This window comes from Pithys albifrons, chromosome 18 (assembly GCF_047495875.1).
Source record: "Pithys albifrons albifrons isolate INPA30051 chromosome 18, PitAlb_v1, whole genome shotgun sequence".
NCBI classification, from domain to species: domain Eukaryota; kingdom Metazoa; phylum Chordata; class Aves; order Passeriformes; family Thamnophilidae; genus Pithys; species Pithys albifrons.
In genome coordinates this window covers 8,139,457-8,158,760 of record NC_092475.1, presented here as the reverse complement: position 1 = coordinate 8,158,760, position 19,304 = coordinate 8,139,457, and the positions used below count along the sequence as shown (strand labels likewise).

The 19,304-nt window shown below is 45.1% G+C and overlaps 1 protein-coding gene and 1 long non-coding RNA gene across 8 annotated transcripts in view; one reads left to right on the top strand and one right to left on the bottom strand.

Annotated features, from left to right (window-relative positions):
* Positions 1-413: 413 nt before the first annotated feature.
* On the top strand, positions 414-14,122 carry LOC139680267 (uncharacterized). 2 transcript variants are annotated; one of them, XR_011699327.1, is made up of 3 exons: positions 414-540; positions 12,277-12,366; positions 13,415-14,122. It is a non-coding gene; the product is annotated as an uncharacterized lncRNA (long non-coding RNA). The 2 variants fall into 2 exon arrangements; XR_011699326.1 differs by lacking the exon at positions 414-540 and adding an exon at positions 943-1,050.
* Positions 12,483-19,304, bottom strand: part of NFATC2 (nuclear factor of activated T cells 2) — a 90,688-nt gene continuing 83,866 nt past the window's right edge. For all 6 annotated transcript variants that reach the window (XM_071572720.1, XM_071572716.1, XM_071572714.1 and 3 more), the window contains one exon: positions 12,483-18,264. In XM_071572720.1, coding sequence (XP_071428821.1) covers positions 18,209-18,264 — 56 coding nt within the window. In that variant the 3' untranslated portion in view covers positions 12,483-18,208. The remainder of the gene's footprint in view (positions 18,265-19,304) is intronic.

The following is a 19,304-nucleotide window of genomic DNA, read 5'->3' as shown; positions in this document are numbered from 1 at the left end:
GGGATTTTCCTCTTGTCTGTCTATGAGAGGTCTTTTGACTTGCTCCTGACCTTGGCAAGAAGTTCACATTTGAGGCTTTGGCTCTCCTTCCAAAGGGGAGTGTTAGGCCAATGCAGACACTTGAATCATGGACAAGTTCCATTAAATGATATTGGAGAGGTTTGTTTTTAAAACTGTTTAGGATGAGTCAAGCCCATGGGATTTGGGGTGGGTATTCCAGAGGGAATGGGAACCTGTGTGCCTGGGTGAGGGAGTTCCTGCTGGGCTGGGGATGAGGGGACACCACCCCTATGCCCCCAGCCTGGGGTGTGCCAAGCTTGGCAGCAGCAGAGCAGTCCCTCCCTAGGGATGGAGATGACTCAGAGGGGTGTCTGAATCACTGGGGCTTCCCCGGGGCGAAGCAGGACTGGGCACAGGGAATGGCTGGGGAAGGAGCTTCCAGCTCCCAGACCTGCAGAAGGAACAACCTCCCACACACCTGAGAAGCCCCAGGTGGCAAACAGGATGGAGGTGACACATGACACGTGTGACAGTCACTCTGTGAGTTGTTTTTGTGTATTTGCTTTGTCTTTGCAGTTCCTGTGGAGCTGCAGAGATGTGAGGACAGAAATGAGCAGTGAGTGCCTATTGGGAGTGCATGGGGCTCCTGGCATCTTCTGCTGTTTTCCACCCACCCCTGGAAATCATCTCTGGCCCAGAATGAAACTGTGAGCTGTCCCACATGCTCTAAATGAAGTGCTAATTAAATACTTCTACTTAATGCAGACAGCATTTCTTTGAGAGGGCCATAATGTATCGCAGATGTCCTGAGTGCCCTGGAGGGCACAAAGGGAGCAATGTGCAGGATGTGGGGCAGGGATGGGACCTGGGGCTGTGACTGGGGAGGCTTAATGCTGAGACAGCACTGGGCTGGCCCAAATTCCCACACACGTTCTCCCACAGCAACCGTGGGGTCAGGAATACTGCAGGTGCTTCCATATGGATGCAGGCTCTGACATAAAGGATGGAGCTGTGGAGCTTAATGGATACTTGGAGTCTTAAAGAAAACAGGTAAGAACTTGTGGATGTTGCAGAAAAGGACCTCAACCTCCTGGGTGTGGCCCCAGCCCTGCAGGAGTTGCTGGCAAGTGGTTTCTGGCTCAGGCTGTTCCAGGGCAGGATAGAGCTCCATAACAAAGGAGCTGGGAGGCTTTGGGTTTAGCATTAAAGCCCCTTCTGGCAGCAGGAGAAAGGCTGGAAGCCCAGCTCTGGAGTGGCTGGATGGCTCTGCTGAGGTTGCTGCCACTGAAATCATGGTGGTTCCTTTGCTTTCAGGGCGAGCAGCCAGCAGGCATGGAAGAGCCACACCAGCCCCTTTTGGGGATACTGGTCCCATTCATGGATCGTGTGTGGGTCTATTCCCACGCCTGGACTGCCCATGAGCACTTCACTGGCTCTGTCCTCAGGGAAGGGTTGGAGTCAAATGGTGTCTTTGGGCAGCCCCAGTGAGACAGACCCAGGGCTGTGAGTGCAGGGACTCCATTTTCCAGCATGAATCTCAAACTGGGACTCACTCCTGTGTATACCAGGCCCAGATTACCACTGGACCATTAACTAACCAAATGGACCCAAATTTGTGTGCACAGAGCTTGTCCCCATGTTCCTGTGCTATCACACACATGGCCTCTGCCTGTGGGCAGGCCATGACACCAAATCCTCTTGTCTTGTCTTGGGTGAGAGATTTTCCTCCTAGTCCATAGGACTAGAAATCCAATTGGCCTTTCTATGACAGTTGAAACCTTTGGGTATCTGAGGGGCTGCCCATGAGCCACTGGCACTTTGTTCCAGCTCAGGATGCAGGGATGGGGCAGAGGGAAGCCCCCACTGCAGTGGGGAGGGAGAGGAGCTCTGGGTATTTCAGCTCAATGCTCTGAATACACCCACACACAAACCAAGTGAAGAGGATGGGAAGAATAAACTGGGCACGCTCATTTTCCTGCAGTAATGATTACTCACGGGGCTGGGAAAAATCTCTGATACTTCCATGTCAGGATGGAGAAAATAAGCTGATTAGGCAGAGATTCCAGTTGGGAGAGGAAGGAGCACTAGCCTGGCCTCCTGGCTTTAATTAATTTGTGCTAATGGGCCTTGTTAGTGGCTGGCCTGTGGATACACCAGTTTGCTCTTCAAAGTGGATTGTTCTGTCCTATCTCATTGAGTTCAAGTCACTCAAGTGTGTTAGTGCAGGTGAGCTAATATTTCTGTAGGGTTTCCAGGCCTGCACGTGAGCACTGCAATAGTTTTGGGGAATTTAATCTTGCATTCACACTAGATATGAGTAAATCGGTAAGTGCACATTGAAGGAGAGCTCAACAAGAGTTAACAGGTAGGAAAATAAAAAGAGGGCCAGTTCTTTCTGTTTTCACTCTGACACATTTTGCTGTGAGCTGCAGCCAGTCAACCCCTGTGCCCTGACCCAGCAGTGCCTCCCGCTCCATGCCCTCCTCCAGCTTTTCTCCCTGGGCTGGGTCCTGCTGGTGTCCCCAGCAGAACTGGCCGTTCACAAATCCCTCTTTGCGCACTCAACTCCCTCGCTTTTTCATTTGAAGTATGAAGACTTGTGAAGTTCTGAAGCTGCTTTAACAACTAAATCCTTTGCAGCAGGACTGTGCTTACTGAGCCACTTTAAACCAGCTATTTTTATGATTTATTATTGAGTGAAGGCAGTGTGCTTCCCTGCTGGAGGAAGGAGCAATGTGGAATGATCCTGTTCCCAGTGCCCTGCAGCTCCTCCACCCCAGGCAGGGACATCTCAGCTGCGCAGACCTGAGGGGAGCTGATCTCAATCTGGGCAATTTCTGAACAAATTTTTCACCTTTTGTGGCAAGTTGGAAGTTCTAAGGTGGGATTTGAGCACAGAGAGGGGTCAGAGAAGCTTTGGCAGATGCAGAGGGCACCAGCACAAGACCCCAGGGAGCTGTGGTTGTCCTGTGTGAAGACACTCCAGGAGATACTGACCAAAATCAGAGAAAATCTTAGTTTTCAGAGTGACAAAGCAGTTAATTAGCACTGTCTTTGTTCTTTTGCTGGGGCTGATGGCAGAGCAAGATGGAGATACCTTCAAAGCCTTTCCAGTAGGAAATATGCAGCATTTTTCTGTGTTGAGTATGAAAACTTCTCCTGTAAACAATCATGGAATATTTCCACATTTCTTTCAAGATAGTTCTGCAGTCTTCGGAGTGCTTTTTAGGGTTCTATGCTCTCCTGGGAGAAAAAGGAGATAGAAATCCAAGATGAGGCAGAAATAAGAAAAGGGGGAAGAGAAAGCAGATGGTGAGGTGGAGAGCTTTCCTTAGCTGAGTATTGCACATTGAGGATGGGAATTCAATTGCCTGTTGCTGTTTATCATGACCACATAAAATTCAAAGTACTTGAGTATTTAAATAGCAATAGATTCAGAGATGAGTCATGAAGCAGAGATGATATTTTATCCCTGGCCATGTTGGTGAATGGTTTTCTAGGTCAAAGATCTTATTTCCACTTTCCCTACTTTAATGGCATTGTTGTTCTCAGATTATTTTGTTGTAGAAAAATGGGACAAAATGAATAAAACTAATGCTTCTAAAGGCTGTCTGTTACTACAGACTTTCTTATTTTCTTTTAAAAGCCACACTGCTGCAGAGTCTTGCAGAGATTATCCAAGTTCTCACTCTTAAGAGATAAATAATCAAAAAAGAGAGGGTTACCTTCTGACTGCTTCTGTAGGACACTTGGAGGGGAACTTTTGCTGCTGTTGGTGAGCAGGTCTCTGAGTCAGGTCTCATTTTGCACATCTTTTTGCCAAGAGAAAGTGTGTCATTTGTGTGATAGGCACTGCAGGCATCCTGCACAAGGGAGGGAATGTTTGGGAGTGCAAGGGAGTGTATCCAGTGCTATAAACTTGAAAACCCAAAAATTCTGCAAAGTTCAGTTCTACATGTGGAAGCGGATCTGATTTTCAGTTTTTCAAGTTTAATTCTCTTTGTATTTCTGGTTATGGCAAGCTAGAAGAGGCTGGAATTTGTACCAGAAATAGAATCATTCACATGAAAGGTGTTTTGATACAAAATGTTCTGTCTTTCCCAGAAGACAGGCAGTCCTTGCAGCCCTGGAATCGTTTGTCCTGGTGCAGTGGTGGTTTCCTCTTCCCCTGAAAGAAGAGTCAAGTTTGAGAGCAGACAGATCCTTGTCCCAAGGAAAGTGTTGCTGCTGTTGGAGCCAGGGACCCCAAACAGAGGCTGCTTTTGGAAGAGGCATGTTGAGGGTTGTTAATGCTGGAGAGGGAACTGACTCATCACATCATCAATTCTGCTCCTCTGCCAGCACAGCACAAAACATCTTTTATCATCACACTCTCTCTTTCTTCTTCATTTCTCTTTTAAAGCAGTTTAAATCTGTTCAGTCTCTTGTCCTTCCCTCCCCAGCCTGTTTCTGTTCTCTGGCTGGTGGTTAGTTTGGGGTGGTGGAACCTCTTTTCCCTGTGCAGGAGGACTTTTCCCATCCAGGCATTCTCAGGGATAAGCCAGTGGATGGATTTCCTGGCTAAAGCTCTCACTGCTCTTGCCGAGTCGCACACATGCCCCTTAGATGTAAGGAAACAAAGCTTTCCCATGTGGACCCTTTTCTTTGCCTTAATCCCTGCTCTCTGTGCTGCAGAAAGCTCTGTTTATCTGAGCAGGGACAGCAGGAACTCTCTGGCCACGTAATTGCCACGAAGGCTGCAGCGGCTCCAGCCGGTACCAGTTTGAAATGAGATTTTTCGGGCCCGTGCCAACACCAGGCGGCTGCTGGAGAACTGAAATCGCTGCTTTTCTGCTCACATCTGCATTTGATTTTCAATCAGAGCTGCTTGGGGAAAAGCCAACTAATCTACACTGCTCAGGGGGTTTTTTTGTTTGTTTTTGAGGGGCTGGATTAAGCCAACTTTAGTACCACAGAATTAGTTTTTAAAAGATTTTTTCCCCCCCTGAATTATAAGTAATTTTGGTTATAGAGCATTTGAAATGGATCTTATGGGAAAATTATTATTCACTATTATTTCATTGTATTACTTTCTTCTATGTGAGTGTTATGAAGGGCCAAGACCTTCCTGTACCAGGGGCACACAGAGCACAACAAAAGGGCAAACCAAAGGGCCCTCATGGAACCAGGGATGCTGCTGGGAGATGGGGCCTCCACTTCTGCTCTGGAGCTGCTCTGGAGCCAGGGAACCTGAAAGTTTGACTTTTCTGACAAGTAGAGGAGGCATTTTCACAGGTTTCATAGTAAACTGCTGGCATTTTATTCGGGCTGGTGTCACATCCTCTTCCCTTTGTTGTGGTGGCAGATGAGGAATTGGCTTTGTATTGAAGATACATGAGAAGTCACTCTTTAATCGGGAACTTCAAAGGAACTGGAAAAGGATCCATCTGTGATTCAACCATTTTAAGTTTTAGGGGACAAGTCTGGTACCAGAAAAAAAGAGGAAAAGATCTTGGAGCACAGAGTTTTCACTCTTTTATGGCAGTTTTTCTGTGAATTATAGTAACAGAAAGCACTGGCCTGTAACAAACAGTGTATTGCTTGATGGTCTTTATTTATCCAAGGCTTCATTTGATATGTAACCCACTTTGAAAACAATTTTTAAAGTTGGGCAAACAATTACTGTTGCAAAATGCTGAACTAATAACCCTCTGAAACAACAGTCTCCTCTTAATGTGGGGAGCACTGGCTGGGTGAGGCAGAGCACATTAATCACCCTGACAAAGAAATAACATGAAAGGTAAAACCAACCAATGGAACACAACAGTTGCACTGTGTACCATTAAGAGTTACACCTCAGTGCCTTGTGCCTGTATTTTAAAGTGTGCTGGTGCAAAATCAGTGTCAGTCTGGCTGTGTGTCACACACGCTGCAACTGAGGCACATTGTGGGTCTAGAGAACATCTTTTCTAGGGAATAAACTTGACTTCTTTGTATGTAGAAGTCACACATTATTATTATTATTATTATTATTATTATTATTATTATTATTATTATTATTATTATTATTATTATTATTATTATTATTATTATTAATATCCCCCTTTATGTCTATTTTCTATAGCTGGTGATTCTTTGAGTGACGGTGTAAGTTTTAGTGATGAAAATCTATCAGCCCCATCCTTCCCCTGCCAGCACTGATGCAATAATTTGGCCTGTTACAGAATGGGTTTAAATAGCTGAAAATAATGACTGTGTTTGTAGAGCAAAGTCCAACCTCCAGGAGCCCATGATTTCTTCTATATGGCAAAAGCTTGAAAGGCCTCTTAATAGTGGACAGCCCAGAGCTAAAATCTGTCATTCTTTTTTGGTTCCTTGTCTTTTATCCATCAGAGATTGTAACTGCAGTGACAGGCTCTTCTCTGCCTTGTGTGGAAAGCAGAACATACAGGATTTTAAATCTCTACCTGTTTCAGTCTTTGTGGGACATTTTTATGGAACTGGGATATCTTGGCCTGTCTTCCGTGGTGGCATCTCTGTGGTGCCTGAAAACCTTCATCTTGATGTGGGCTGTGTTTATGTCCCAGTATATTCACCTGCATATCTGACCTGGGCACCAATGTAAGCAGAGACATTTTAGGTTTTAATGTTTTTAATTGAAATTTGATGTTTTCAATTGAAATTTCTTTCCTTCCTCCATGCTTGGCCTTCATAAAATGGGTTTATTTTTTTTTTAATTCTTTTTTAAGGAAGGAAGGAAAAAGCATTGAACTTGTGTTGGGCTCATTTTGTTTGAACAGAGCCCTGTGTGTTACCCCCCAGCACACAATGGGGCTCTGTCCAGGGAGGGTTGGCTGAGTGGCTCCTTGTTCAGGGTCATTCATCACCACAGCACAGCCTCGTGCAGACATGGCAGATTTACATCATTAGAGCTGAGGAAGGAAAACAACAGGCCCATGATCTGAGGGAAGGGCTGCACTTATTTATGAAGTGCCAGTAAGGTGCTGAGGACCAGATGAAGATCTGACCAGCCTGGCTCTGCTGGGGTGCTGGTGGCAGGGTGACATGTCACCCAGTGCTGCAGGGAGGGGGACAATGTGTTTGACAGCTCAGGGCTCCTCACAGGCACAGAGTAGGGTGTGTTTTAAACATCGTGGACCAGATGGGACATGCATGTGGGAAGTCACTCTAATGGTGAGACACTTTTTACAGACAGTAAAATTATTTAAAGGAAATAATGTTCCTGTTGCACCTGCTTATGTGAAGCCTCAGGACATTCACCAGGCCGCCACAGGAACAGCTTCAGATCCCAATTTGCTCATATTTTCCCCAAATAAATGCCAAAAACATCAGAGGGGATGCAGAGATGGACAAAGAATGTGCTTCTTGGAGTCAGCAATTCCTCCTGCTTGAGGGGCTCGAATCTACACCTTCCTTTGTGTTGCTGTACTGTCTTTCAGTGAGGGACCAGCAGCAGCTCTGAAGTTGTTCCCCAGGAGCCGAAGCCCAGGCCAGGCTGAGTCCAGCTCTGGGAGCATCCTCAGCTGCTCGTTCACAAATCCTCAGCTTTTTCATGGCAGCCCTTGCTCAGCAGCCAATTGCCAGGTCATGAGGAAGCTTCTCCCACTCGCCGTGTCCTGGTGGTTCTTGTTAGAGGAGAAATTACATCTCTTGGCACTGCTGGAGATGAGAGTGGCTCTGGTTTCCGAGGCGTTGCTCCTCGGTGAGTGTCTCCAGCTGCTGCTCTCCCCTCACCCAGGGCACTGACTCATCTTTTTGCCATCACAATAAGTCTGTTTTCATAAACAAAATTAAGTGCACTCTGTTTATTCATTAGGGAGATTTGAAGTCTCTCAGCAACCAAGAAATATACTTTTTGTATAAACTCCTCTCCTCTTCTCCTTCGTCTCTTTTAACAGCTGAGTTAAAAAAGAAAGATTTGGGAAAACCTGCCACTCTCAGTGGGTGATTCTGTACCTCCTGATGTGCAGCATCTCCCCTGAGGATTATTGACTGTCACCTGGGTTTGTACATCCTGGAGGGGGATATTTCAAATTGCACAGAGATGAATGGGAAAAACGGGGCTTCAAACAACACTCCAGGTAAGGACAGCACAGGTGAGGGGTCCCAGGACCGGGGGGAGAAGTTTGTCTGGCACCTGGATGGCTCCATGCCTGTGGCTTTCTCATGGATATTTTGGGCCAGGACTGGGCATGGGCCAGGCAAACCAGGCTTGCTGCCTTCCCTGTGCCAGAGCCCTGGTGGCACAGCCAGTGCTCTGCTGTTCTCCCTGTTGTGCAGTCTCACCCCAGCCTCCCCCAGTCCTTCCCACTGCAGGAACACAGCCCCTCATCCCAAGGGGAATGAAATCCAGTTTTCCTCCAGTGCTGACAGGTTGTCAGCTGGATCTGCAGCCACGGGAGAGGCTCCTGCAGCCACTCCAGGCCAAGACTCCCGGGTTTTGGGTGTCTCTCCTCCCTGCTGCCAAGGCTCCTGTAGTTCCTCCCACCTGGGATTACTGAGGCCTCAGTGACATTGGTGGAGCCAGAGGGGAACAATGAGAGAAGCAGCAAAATGGCCCAGGTATAATTTCAATACATATAGAGGGTAATCCAAGCCTCTAAATCAGCAAGGTCTGGATTTGAGCAGGGATTAAGAAACCCATGTTATTACAGGGCAGAAATTTGCCTTGAATTTCTACTCTTTAGAACTGCTCAGTGACTTCTTGATTAGTATGCAAATGTTGTAGCTATTGAAGTGAAAATAAACCTGGAATTTGCTGTCTTTGCAGCAGGATTTTGGCCATTCTTGAAATCCCACTTTCTACCACGTAGCATAAATGAAGTGAATACCTTTCACTTCTGCTTTAGAGGGATTCATAAATCAGAAACAAAGGAGAGCAGAATAACAGGCTGGTGTTTCTCCTAGAGCAGCAGGAATGCCGTGCCAACAGCAACAATGTCAACGTGACCTGTGGTTTCCAGACCAGATGATTCCAAGGAACCTGAGACTGCTCACCTTCCAGCCCCCACCTGCAGCCCCCACTCTTCCCCAGGGGCAGTCCTTGGGAAGGGATGCTGGCAGCCACCTCAAACCTCATGAATTTGGGGAGCAGAGTGTGGGTATTGATCTGGGCTCAGCCTTCTGCTGAGTGAGTTTTGTGCCGAGTTGTCATAGCAGCTGCTGTTGAATACAGAGTTGCTGGTTTTGACAGAAAACGCCTCATCTCTGACCTTTAACCCTTGCCTGGTGTGTGGGACAGTGACCAGGAGCAGCCCAGGGAACTCCTGCTTTTCCAGAGGGAACTAGGCAGCACAAGGTGAACCAAGCTGCATGGAAGCCCAGAAAAGTGAGGTTTTCCAATCAAAACACATTTGGAAAAGTGTGTGTGTGTTGGGGGGTAAGAGCTCTGCCTGGCAGTGCCTCAGCTGCCCTTTGCTGTTAGAGGGGGGAGGCTCAGGGTGGACTGTGACTCCTGGGCACAGCTCAGTGACATGGTGCTGTGTGGGCTATGTGAGGGTGCAGTTCCTCCTGCTGCTGCCAACAGGACCCTCCTCCCCCTCCCCAGATGCTGAGCCCCCTGGGAAGGTTTTTCCATGCCAGCCCATCTCCTGCTCCCTCTGGCAGGTGTGTCCCCCCGGCTGTGATGCCGGGTCGGCGCTGAGCTCAGCTCCCTGCAGGTGGCACTGACATCCTGTGCTGCTGCAAACCTTCCCTGCATCGTTCCCAAACTTTTTCTCTTGCTGGGGAAACTCTCCATGCAGTATAAAGAGCAAATTTTCTATAAACTTTGCTTGGCCCCAGCCTGCAGCCAAGAGGGAGCAGTGCTGTTGTGAGGCAAAGTGCTACACTGCCCATCCCCACACCAAAGCCTGAAAAATCTCAGAATTACCTAGGTTGGAAAAGACTTTTAAGATCACTAAGTCCAACTGTTAATATAATGCTGCCAGTGTAAGACACATGGCCACAACTCAATTACATTTATTTCTTATGCTGTAAGTTCTTTTTAATGGTAAATGAAGTCAATATAGTTTCTTGTAAGAGCCCTGTATAGAAGCTAGAGTGAATCCTGATTTATAGAACTGTGTGAGTTTAGAACTGGGAAAAAGAATAAGTGTAAGGAAAGAAAGGTGCTCCTGACTGAGCTGGTCACTGGAGACTTAAGTTAGAAGGGAAAGGTCTCTTTCCCACCCTTTTCCTTTAGTGAAGCCTTACAAGAAAAAGCTTGGAAATCAAACATCAGGTGGGCTTTGTTTTCAGTGGTCTGGTGGTGCTGATGTAACCAGGCAGCTGAGGAGGCTTTCATGACACTGATTGTATTTCAATAAGGTTATATAAGGGGTCCATGAAAAATATACTGAGGCCAACTTAAACCTTCAGCTCAAGCCTAGGGGTACAAGGAGTTAAACTGCACTTTCTTCCTGCTCATTTCTTACCAGGTCCAGCCCAGCCCTTAGAGCAGTTAACACCTAGAAATAACCTCTTTAATGGCATGGAATCCCAGCTGTGCATGACTGCTGCAGCTGGCTGAGGAAGGGTCATCCTGCTCTCTGCTGCATTTTGGAGGAAGGCAAAGCTGGTGAGCATTGGCAGCTCCCACAGCCCATCCCGGCCTCAGAGCCCATTCCATCCAACTCCCTGGGCAGAGCTGAGCTCTCAGGGGTGGTGAGACAGCCAACAGTCTGCAAGGCTCAGAAAAATACATCCTTTTACTCTCTATGTGTCTGAGCAACAGATAATGTTTTTATTTTAGTGCCTGCCCTCCTTACTCTGGGCTGCCTCTGAGGTCTCCCACTTGATTTCAGCTCTGCTTGCAGTGGTCTGCTGAACAAAGACCTCCCTTTGTGCTGCAGTCACCTCCAGTGCCTGGCTGTGGCCCACTGGTGTGCAGTGCAGCTCCTGTCAGCCTCTCCCACCTCCTCTTCCCCTGGGGTTTTAGGCTAAGTGGTTCCTCACAACCTCACCAATTTTGCTGTGCCAGCAGCGTTGCCCTTCAGGTCAGTAGGAGCTCAAATCCTCTGCTGTGGCCTTCCCTTCCCAAACAGAACTAAGTGAAGCCCCTCTATACCATGAGTTCACCGAGATGGTGAGTTCACAGGAGCAGACGGTCCAGCTAAGGCCCAGGGATAGCGAAGATGAGGATAGGGAAGGTGGGAGCTCATCTTCCCTGCGAGCTCCCTCCCAGCAGCCCAGTTGAGCGTGGCCACCTGAGCAAGCCAGTGATGATGTATTTCGAAAAGAATCTGGTATGAAGCCGAAAGGCAGTTTCTTAAATGGCCTAAATTACATTTGTATTCAAAAAAAGCAAACGAAGTTGTAAATCGCATATTTACACAGCAGAGCACGCGACGAGCGAGGGCTCATACGAGCCCCAGATGTTCATTAGAAACAGGGATTGTTCTTCCTTGCTGCTACCCTGAAAACTGGGAAAAAAGTCAGCTGTGTTGAAGGTTTACAAAGAAGGGAGTAAAGTCTACAAAATCCAGGAAATTTCCCGTTAAGATGAAAAACCTGGGGTACTGTTGTAGTCTTTTCATTGGGACCCAAGACGTAAATTAAAGCCAGAGGATCGGGTCAGGTGCTCAGTCCTCAGCCTTTAGCTGGGGAATTTCCAGGTTAAGTTACTTAAACTTTCCTGTTGCTGAATAAAGCTAAAATCCTGTGTGCCATATATTTGCTCATCATAAAATGTTCTCTCCCAGCCAGTAACAGCTTCTTTGTTGGCGAGGCCTGGCTGGTTTATGAGCTTCCCAGCCTTTGTACAGGGCTCTGGGAGTTAAGAACTTCCACATGGTGCCTGCTCAGAGGCTTTGGTGAATAAGCAAAGCAAAGCGCTTGCTCCACGTCCAGCAAACGCATCAAATATGGTTTGAATTCTCTGGTTTTGAATGCAAAGGATAATATTGATTTTGTTAAGGTAAATGTCTTTAATTGTATGCTGGATAAACTCGTCTCTTACTGAGCCATAATGGGCTCTGGGCACCCTTCCAGCACAGCAGGATGAAAATGTCTCTTTTAGTGTCTCCAGCAGAGAACTGCTGTGTTCAGATTTGGAGGAACAAAAGTGAAATGGAGTACATCCCCAGTCTTTAAAAAAGCATCTGGTGATGCAGAAGGACATCTACACAGATGGGAATCAATGCTTTATTAAGGTCAAACCTCCGTTGATGTGGATTGTTTGGGGCTTTTTATTGGGATGGTGGGAATAGAAAATTAAAAGAGGGAAAATAGACAAGGAGGGAAAATGAAGAAGTTTCTAAAATTGTCCCTGTATGACTCAGTCTATCTCATCTACAGAACCTGCCTGGGATCCTGATGCAAAGGGGAATGGAGCAGCTCATTAATGAAGAAACACTGTACTCTGACATCCTTCTGCACATTCCTTTGGTGAGCACTTAGGAGGGTGACGAGGACATCAAGACTATCAAGCGGATGACTCAGCCCCTTGATATTAGTTTATCAAAGGCAATAAATGTATATAAGAACAGACCAAACACTCTTCCAGCAGATGATGCCCTTTCATTTATTGCTAATCTACCATAGTACAGGCAATATATAAAAATATTTTACAGATAGCAAAAAAATCATTACATTGGAGGTTAACAACGTTGTTGTAGGAATGTGAATGTTCTAAACCCATTTTCAATTGTGAAAGTTAGGTTTTTGAACAAGCAATTTGATTTAAAAGACATCTGTTAGGGTGACTGGAGTGACAAGTGCTCAGTCATGTGTCTATGCACACATGGCTTTACCTGACCATACAGGGCAGGGAGGGTTGGGCTTCAGGGGGAATCCCTTCAGAATTACACACTCACACGCTCAAACACACAGCTCTGAGGCCCAGTCAGGCCACCACTGCTCACACTGAGCTGTCCCTTGAGTCCCTGCTGGTCACCTGTGCCTCAGGTGTGCTCAGCATCACTGAACTGAGGGCAGCTCAATCCTGGAACAGCTGAGGGTTCCAACAGCATATCTGTGCATTTCTGGGCTATTATAAACACATAAATCATTAGTCATTTTTGTGAATCAGTCATTCTAGAACTTTCTACCCCACTTTGCTATTTGATGGGAGTTATTGACAAGAAACTCAAACCCCCATTCCCCAGATAACCACTCGTTTGCAATTGATACCATCTTTTACAGCACCAGCACCTTCATTGGAAATTTATTGCAATGTGGTCTCAGGGACTAATTTATAGTTTTTTGTACCTCAGAAACAATAAAAATGGCTAAACAAATCTTAAACAGACCAGAATGGGTTAGACACTGACAAACTCTTATACAAATCACTCTCAGCTGTCACCCACTAGAGTTATAAACAGGCAGATATTAAAGATACAGATGTCAATCTTATGGCAAACATTCAAAAAGGTGGCTTATTCATTCTGAACTGAGATGAATAAAGAATTATAACCTTCCATGTGTTGCCTTACAGGTAAGAAACACTGCAATGTAAACGATGAGGAATTTGCAATTCAACCCATCTAGACCCACCATCAGCATCTCTTCCTATTGCACACGAATATGGAACATAAACAACTGCAGAGAAACTGCAACATCAGATGACTTTAAGGGGTGCAAAAATGATGAGGGTCTGAACCAGTTTAAGATTTAAAATTAAGACAGTAATTTTCTTGAGTCTCATATGGCAGATAATTGTTCCCTATTAAGTAGCAATTTGGAAAGAAATGCAGGGGAAAAAGTCAGATTGAAATATTTAGAAACATATTTCTCAAGTGTTTAAAGCTCTCTTTGAAGTCTTTGGGAAATCTATCAAATACATCTCTTTTTTTAGGACAGTAACAATTCAACAACAATTGCATAGAAAATTAAGACATTGAGAAAATGCAAATTGATCCTTTATAAATACTACCCTTAATCCAAAAGGTGTTGCATATTTGGTCAGACAAAAAGCAAAGTCACTTTTTTGTAAAGATATGGATTACAAAATATACTTTAAAAACATGCTAGCTACTCTGAGAACTGGTTTAAGTATGTTATTAAGCAGCAGTTTTTATACAATAGAGAATAACATAGTGCTGGTTTGGGAAATATTCTACATTCAGAAAATGCTGTATTCTTACGAGGAGTATGGAAGTGATACATATTTACATGGATACAAATAAAGCAAGTGCAAAAACCATGACTCTTCTACATTCTTTCTACCAATAAAAACACATACATGAGACACTTTCACTCCATCATGTTGCTCAGATCTTACGTTTTGCTCATTCTCATGGAGAAAAACAAAAACAGGACTTCATATTTCATTGCATGTATCTTCACAAGCAATTCCCCTCCTGGCAAACTCTACTTCCAACACTCATAACTGACAAAAAAAGTCTTCCTGATGTCTGTCCACTCCCAGTCCACTCTTAGACTGTTTACATATCAAAATTATGAGTTTTATTCTATGTATATTTGATGCAGAAGTTTATAGAAGCTCATCCTGTATTCGCAGCCAAAGCTTGGATGGAAAAATGGAAGTAAAAAAAAAATACACACACACAAAAAAAGAGATGGACTTTTGGGTTCCAGCGAGCCCCATGTACTTTGCATGGTGTAACTTTGATGGAAAATGCATTAGAGTTGTTCACCCTGCAGACAAGATATTTGGAGGCCTTTGGTACAATGGCAGGAAGGCACTGTGGTGAAACATTCAGATAACTGAGGAAAGACAGAATTTCCTCCTGTGCAAATATGGCTATCTTCCAGATACAGTGAGAACAAATCACTCACAAATGGTATTAACTCTTCCAGGGTTAAGCTCATGCTTCTACAGAAAGAGAGCAAGTAGTATTAAGTAACAAAAATATTAATACTGAAAAAACACTGCTCAGCAAGAACAGGAAATAATTTACTACTGTATATTTTGAAGTTCCTCAGCCAAGCTATATAACTTTAATGTATCAGTTTTCATTTTAAAAAGAGACAACAGTGTGTAACACTCTGTCTCCTTTTCTCTGGAAATAAATACAAAGTTGGTTAAAGCTGTATTATTTAGCTACTGGTTGCATGTGAAAGCAGATGGGGCAGCACAGCCTGAGCTGGTGCAGCTGTAAATAAACCACTAGAATGCAGTCTATGGTATGTACATGGTGGGAGCCCAGACTGGGCTGGGCTGGTGCTGCTCACTGGGGCAGGAGCCAGGGCAGGAGCCAGCCCAGCCTGGGGATGGGGCTGTGTGTGCTCACATGGAAGCAGATCTATATGAAATACGCAGAGAGATCAAAGAATCAAGGAATGCTTGAAGGGACCTTAAAGCCCACTCAGTGCCACCCCCTGCCATAGGCAGGGATACCTTCCATTGTCCCAGGTTGCTTCAAGCCCTGTCCAGCCTAGCCTTGGACACTTCCAGGGATGGGGCAGCCACAGCTTCTCTGGGCAACCTGTGCCAGGGCCTGCCCACACTCACAGGGAGGAATTTCTTCCAAATATCCAACCTAACCCTACCCTGTGTCAGTGTGAAGCCACTCTCCCTGTCCTGTCACTCCAGGCCCTTGGAAACAGTCCCTTTCTATGTGGGTATATTATATAAACCACATGTATATGCACCTACACAAACGGATTACTGTCGCTTCTTCAAAAATGAGGGAGGAATACACCTAATGCAAGCACGACTAAAGTACCTGTAGCACAATAAAAAAAAAAACAACTCAACCCTCTCTCCTCAAAAACAAAGTGCCTGAAGGACAGCAGAAATCTCCTGTATTTTGGTTCCAGAGCTCAGGTGTTGCTACAATCATCAGATAAGTTTATAGATGGCACCAGCACATCCACAGATCTGAAAAAAACCTTTATGCTCTTGAGATTCAGCAAAGGAAAGGTTATGTCAGCTATTTGGGAATTTTTGGTTTCCTGTGAATGGATTTTTGGTTTGGTTGGTTTAGGTTTTTAAAAAATTTCTCCTACACTTTCCAGGTTGGATCAGAGAAAAACTACATGAACATTTTGATTCTTCCAAGTGTGAAACTGGAAGGCACATTTGGTCTGTTCTTTTACTCGTTGCAGCAAAGAACTTCTGACAGGGAACTTTTGGTCTTTAGAGTATGTCCATCAGACAGCATTAAAAATCCATAATGTCTGTCAGATTCTGGCACACTGACAGCTTTAAAACAATGCAAAATAGCTTATTTGAGGCATGAGAGCCAGCAAAGTACTCCATGAGCGCTGTTTAACAGTAATCCCCCTGTGCAGGAGTCATTTCAGCTGGTCTGGGCCTCACTTTTGGTTCCACAAAAGTCAGCAGTAAAAAAAAAAAAAGCCATTTTTACCTCTGCAGGTACAGGCTGGGGCTCGGCCATTCCCAGCTGTGCTGCTGCAACATGTGCAGCTACAACATGAGCCCCAGGATGAGGCAGCCACGAAGACTTTGCTGTTGCTGAAATGGGGCACAGGGGACTCAGTTGGGGCCAAAAGATTTGAATCCCACAAAGTGGAAACAGAAGCCAAGGCCTCAAGGTGTGTTTTTAATGCCAGGCTGGGATGGGCAGGGCTCTGCTCTGATTCTGGGGCTGGGCTGGGTTGAAAACGGAGTTTAAAATTCAGATTCCTGTTTAAGATCTAAGATTGCAGCTGAGACCCAGGTCAGTGTCCTGGAGAGTCCAATTCTCTCTCCCACTCCAAACCCCAAGACCTTGCAGAGTTCAAGCACCAGCTTTTTGTGGTAGGAAATATATTCTCAATACTCCTGAAGAGATTTCTGTTGGACTGAGCACGAACTCTGCAGGGATTGTACAAGCTCTGTCTTGAGCCATTGGGGAACCCACTTTGGGGCTGCTCTGTTGCATTCCCATAACCCAGTCCCTGCTGGGAGCACATGGACATGCTGGCATTCAGCAAAGTTCACTGTGAAACCACTGGAAACAGGATTAATTTCACTGTGCTTTCTAGAGCTCAGACTCCACACTCCTAAAAACATCAGCATTCCTCATTTATAAAACCAGGAGAGATTATTGCCTATTTCCTAAAACATTATGGCTATTTTTACTGCACATTGATTATCCACTCAGGAAGCTTTTTTATCCCCCTGTGGAGGCACCGACACTGCAGAACGTTGTCACTTAAAGCTGCACAACTGCAGGTGGCAGCGGTGACCTGGCATTGGGAGCAGCAGTGCCAGCACAGCACATTGGAACACATGAAGCAAAACACACCAAAATCATAACTCACAGGGAAATGCAACCACTCCAGAGACTGCTGGGAGCTTTGCAAAGCTAAAGAGACGAGGTGAATATAAGGAAGCGTATATTTTTCCTGCAATGTATGGCTTCTGTAGGATGCAATTATTCTCCTCTGCAGCTTGGGGGGATTAAATGTTCCAGCTGCTAAACAAGGTAAGTTACAGGCCAATAGCAGGTTCTACATAAAAAGAAACAGCAACAATTTGTTAGAGAGAACATATCAAAGATCTGTTCATACACTGCCTAAATATTAATGAGGATCAATCATAAAATCTTTGGATTTACTGTGACTCCTATATATTAATCTCTGTTTTATCTAGATTTATTTTACCTTGGGACAGGAGTTGCAACTGCTGAATTGTTCTTTTTCACTGTTTCTCTGTGAGAATCCCTCTCCTTCAAATTCCCATCCAGTCTGACAAGAAAAATGAAGAAAACTCCTGGATTCAGCTGACATTTACTGTTTGAAATACCAATCACAGTGCTCAGAGTTGGAAAAAAATGGCTTTGGATCCCAGGCTGGATAAAGACTGAGCGAGCTTGGGTTGCCTCAGTTTCCTACAAAAACCAAATTTCTCAGAAGGGCTTTGAGACCTGCAGGGCAAGTCACTGTTGGTGACCTGCTAACCTGTTATTCTTTTCTGGAATATATTACTCTTTCTTCCCCCATTTCCCACCCCACCCAAATCAGCTCTAATGCCCAACCTCCCTTGCTTTGTGTGGTCCAGGAGTGACAGATCCCTTCTCCCTCAGCACTAAGACAGATCAATACACAGCTATTTCGCAGCAGGCTTGAAGTGTTTCCTCAGACAGATGCTCTGTTACATGAGAACAATACAATCCTTGGAGCAAAGGAAGGGTGTCCTTCTCACTGTTTACAGAGAGAGGTGGCAAGTTGCTTAGTCAAGGCTGTCACTTGATGCCAATACATTGTTCCCTGCATTGAGATGAACTGTAGAGGAAGCTGGAGGTTGCAGGGCACTGGAAGGATCCAAGAGGTCAGTTATGGAAGGACTTGGTAAAAGTTGTCTCACAAATCGCTTCTTCTATGTCTGACTTCTGGCAGGGAGTCCAGAAAATTCCTTCCTGATAATTTCATTAACTGTGAAATAAAAGAGAGAACAGGAAATGTTAAAGCACTTTCAAACCCACGATAAGCAGAAAGTAAAAGCAAACCTTGGGCAGTTTGTTGTCAAGCTGAAAACATCCCCTCCATTCATTAGATAATTTTATTAAAACCTGAAATTTTAGTCCTATTTACCCAGACTACATATTTTTGGAAGGCAAGGGGGAAGGAGTGGAGAGGTGGGGTTTAACTTTGTTCAGCTTCAAGTACCATAAAACACAGCTGAGAGGCTGCACCGTGAGCCCAGTACCTGCCACATCCCTCACACACACAGACATTGCCTTGAGCCAAGGGCAAAAAAGAAAAATCTCTAAGTCTCTAAGCATTTAACATTTTCACAAGGCTGAAATAAGATTATTTTGAAGAGGAAAAAGCCCAGGTTTGGAGGAAATACAGTGGACAGCGATGAAAACACAGAGAATGCAATTCAGGTGGAAAAGTGTAGTTTGTGTTTGGGTGGTTTGTGTTTGGTTTGTTGGGTTGTTTTAACCTCACTCTAGACTCCCTTTGCTCTACACTTTTATTACAATTAGTTTGTAGACTGTAGCATAAGCAAGTTCCATGCACCACTAGGTTACTGTGAGAGGCTGGGACAGGCTTGTTAATGAAGCTCGAGAAGACACTGTAGAACTTGGTTTAAGAAGTCAGAACAATATTACATGTTAAATACAACAGACAATCTCTCCTGACAGCTTTTCACACTTATTTGCCTAAAGGACCCTTTGGCACCTCTTGGAACAACAATCCCCTCTTTAGAATTTAAGTGTTCCCTGGAACTTCAGTGCAGAAATCTCTGCACTTTAATTAGACCTAAAACAGGAGCATGTTGGTGCAGAACTCCAGGACTCCCTGGCTTTTGGGCTCCATTTCACATGCAGTCCTTGATGTTGAATTCATCGGGGGGTCCATGGTTTGCACACTGTTTATTTACTTTGACAAATTTACCTTAAAACCAAAAGACCAAATTTTCAAAGCTTCAGACCCCAGATCTAAATGATTTCTCCGCACTGGCATTC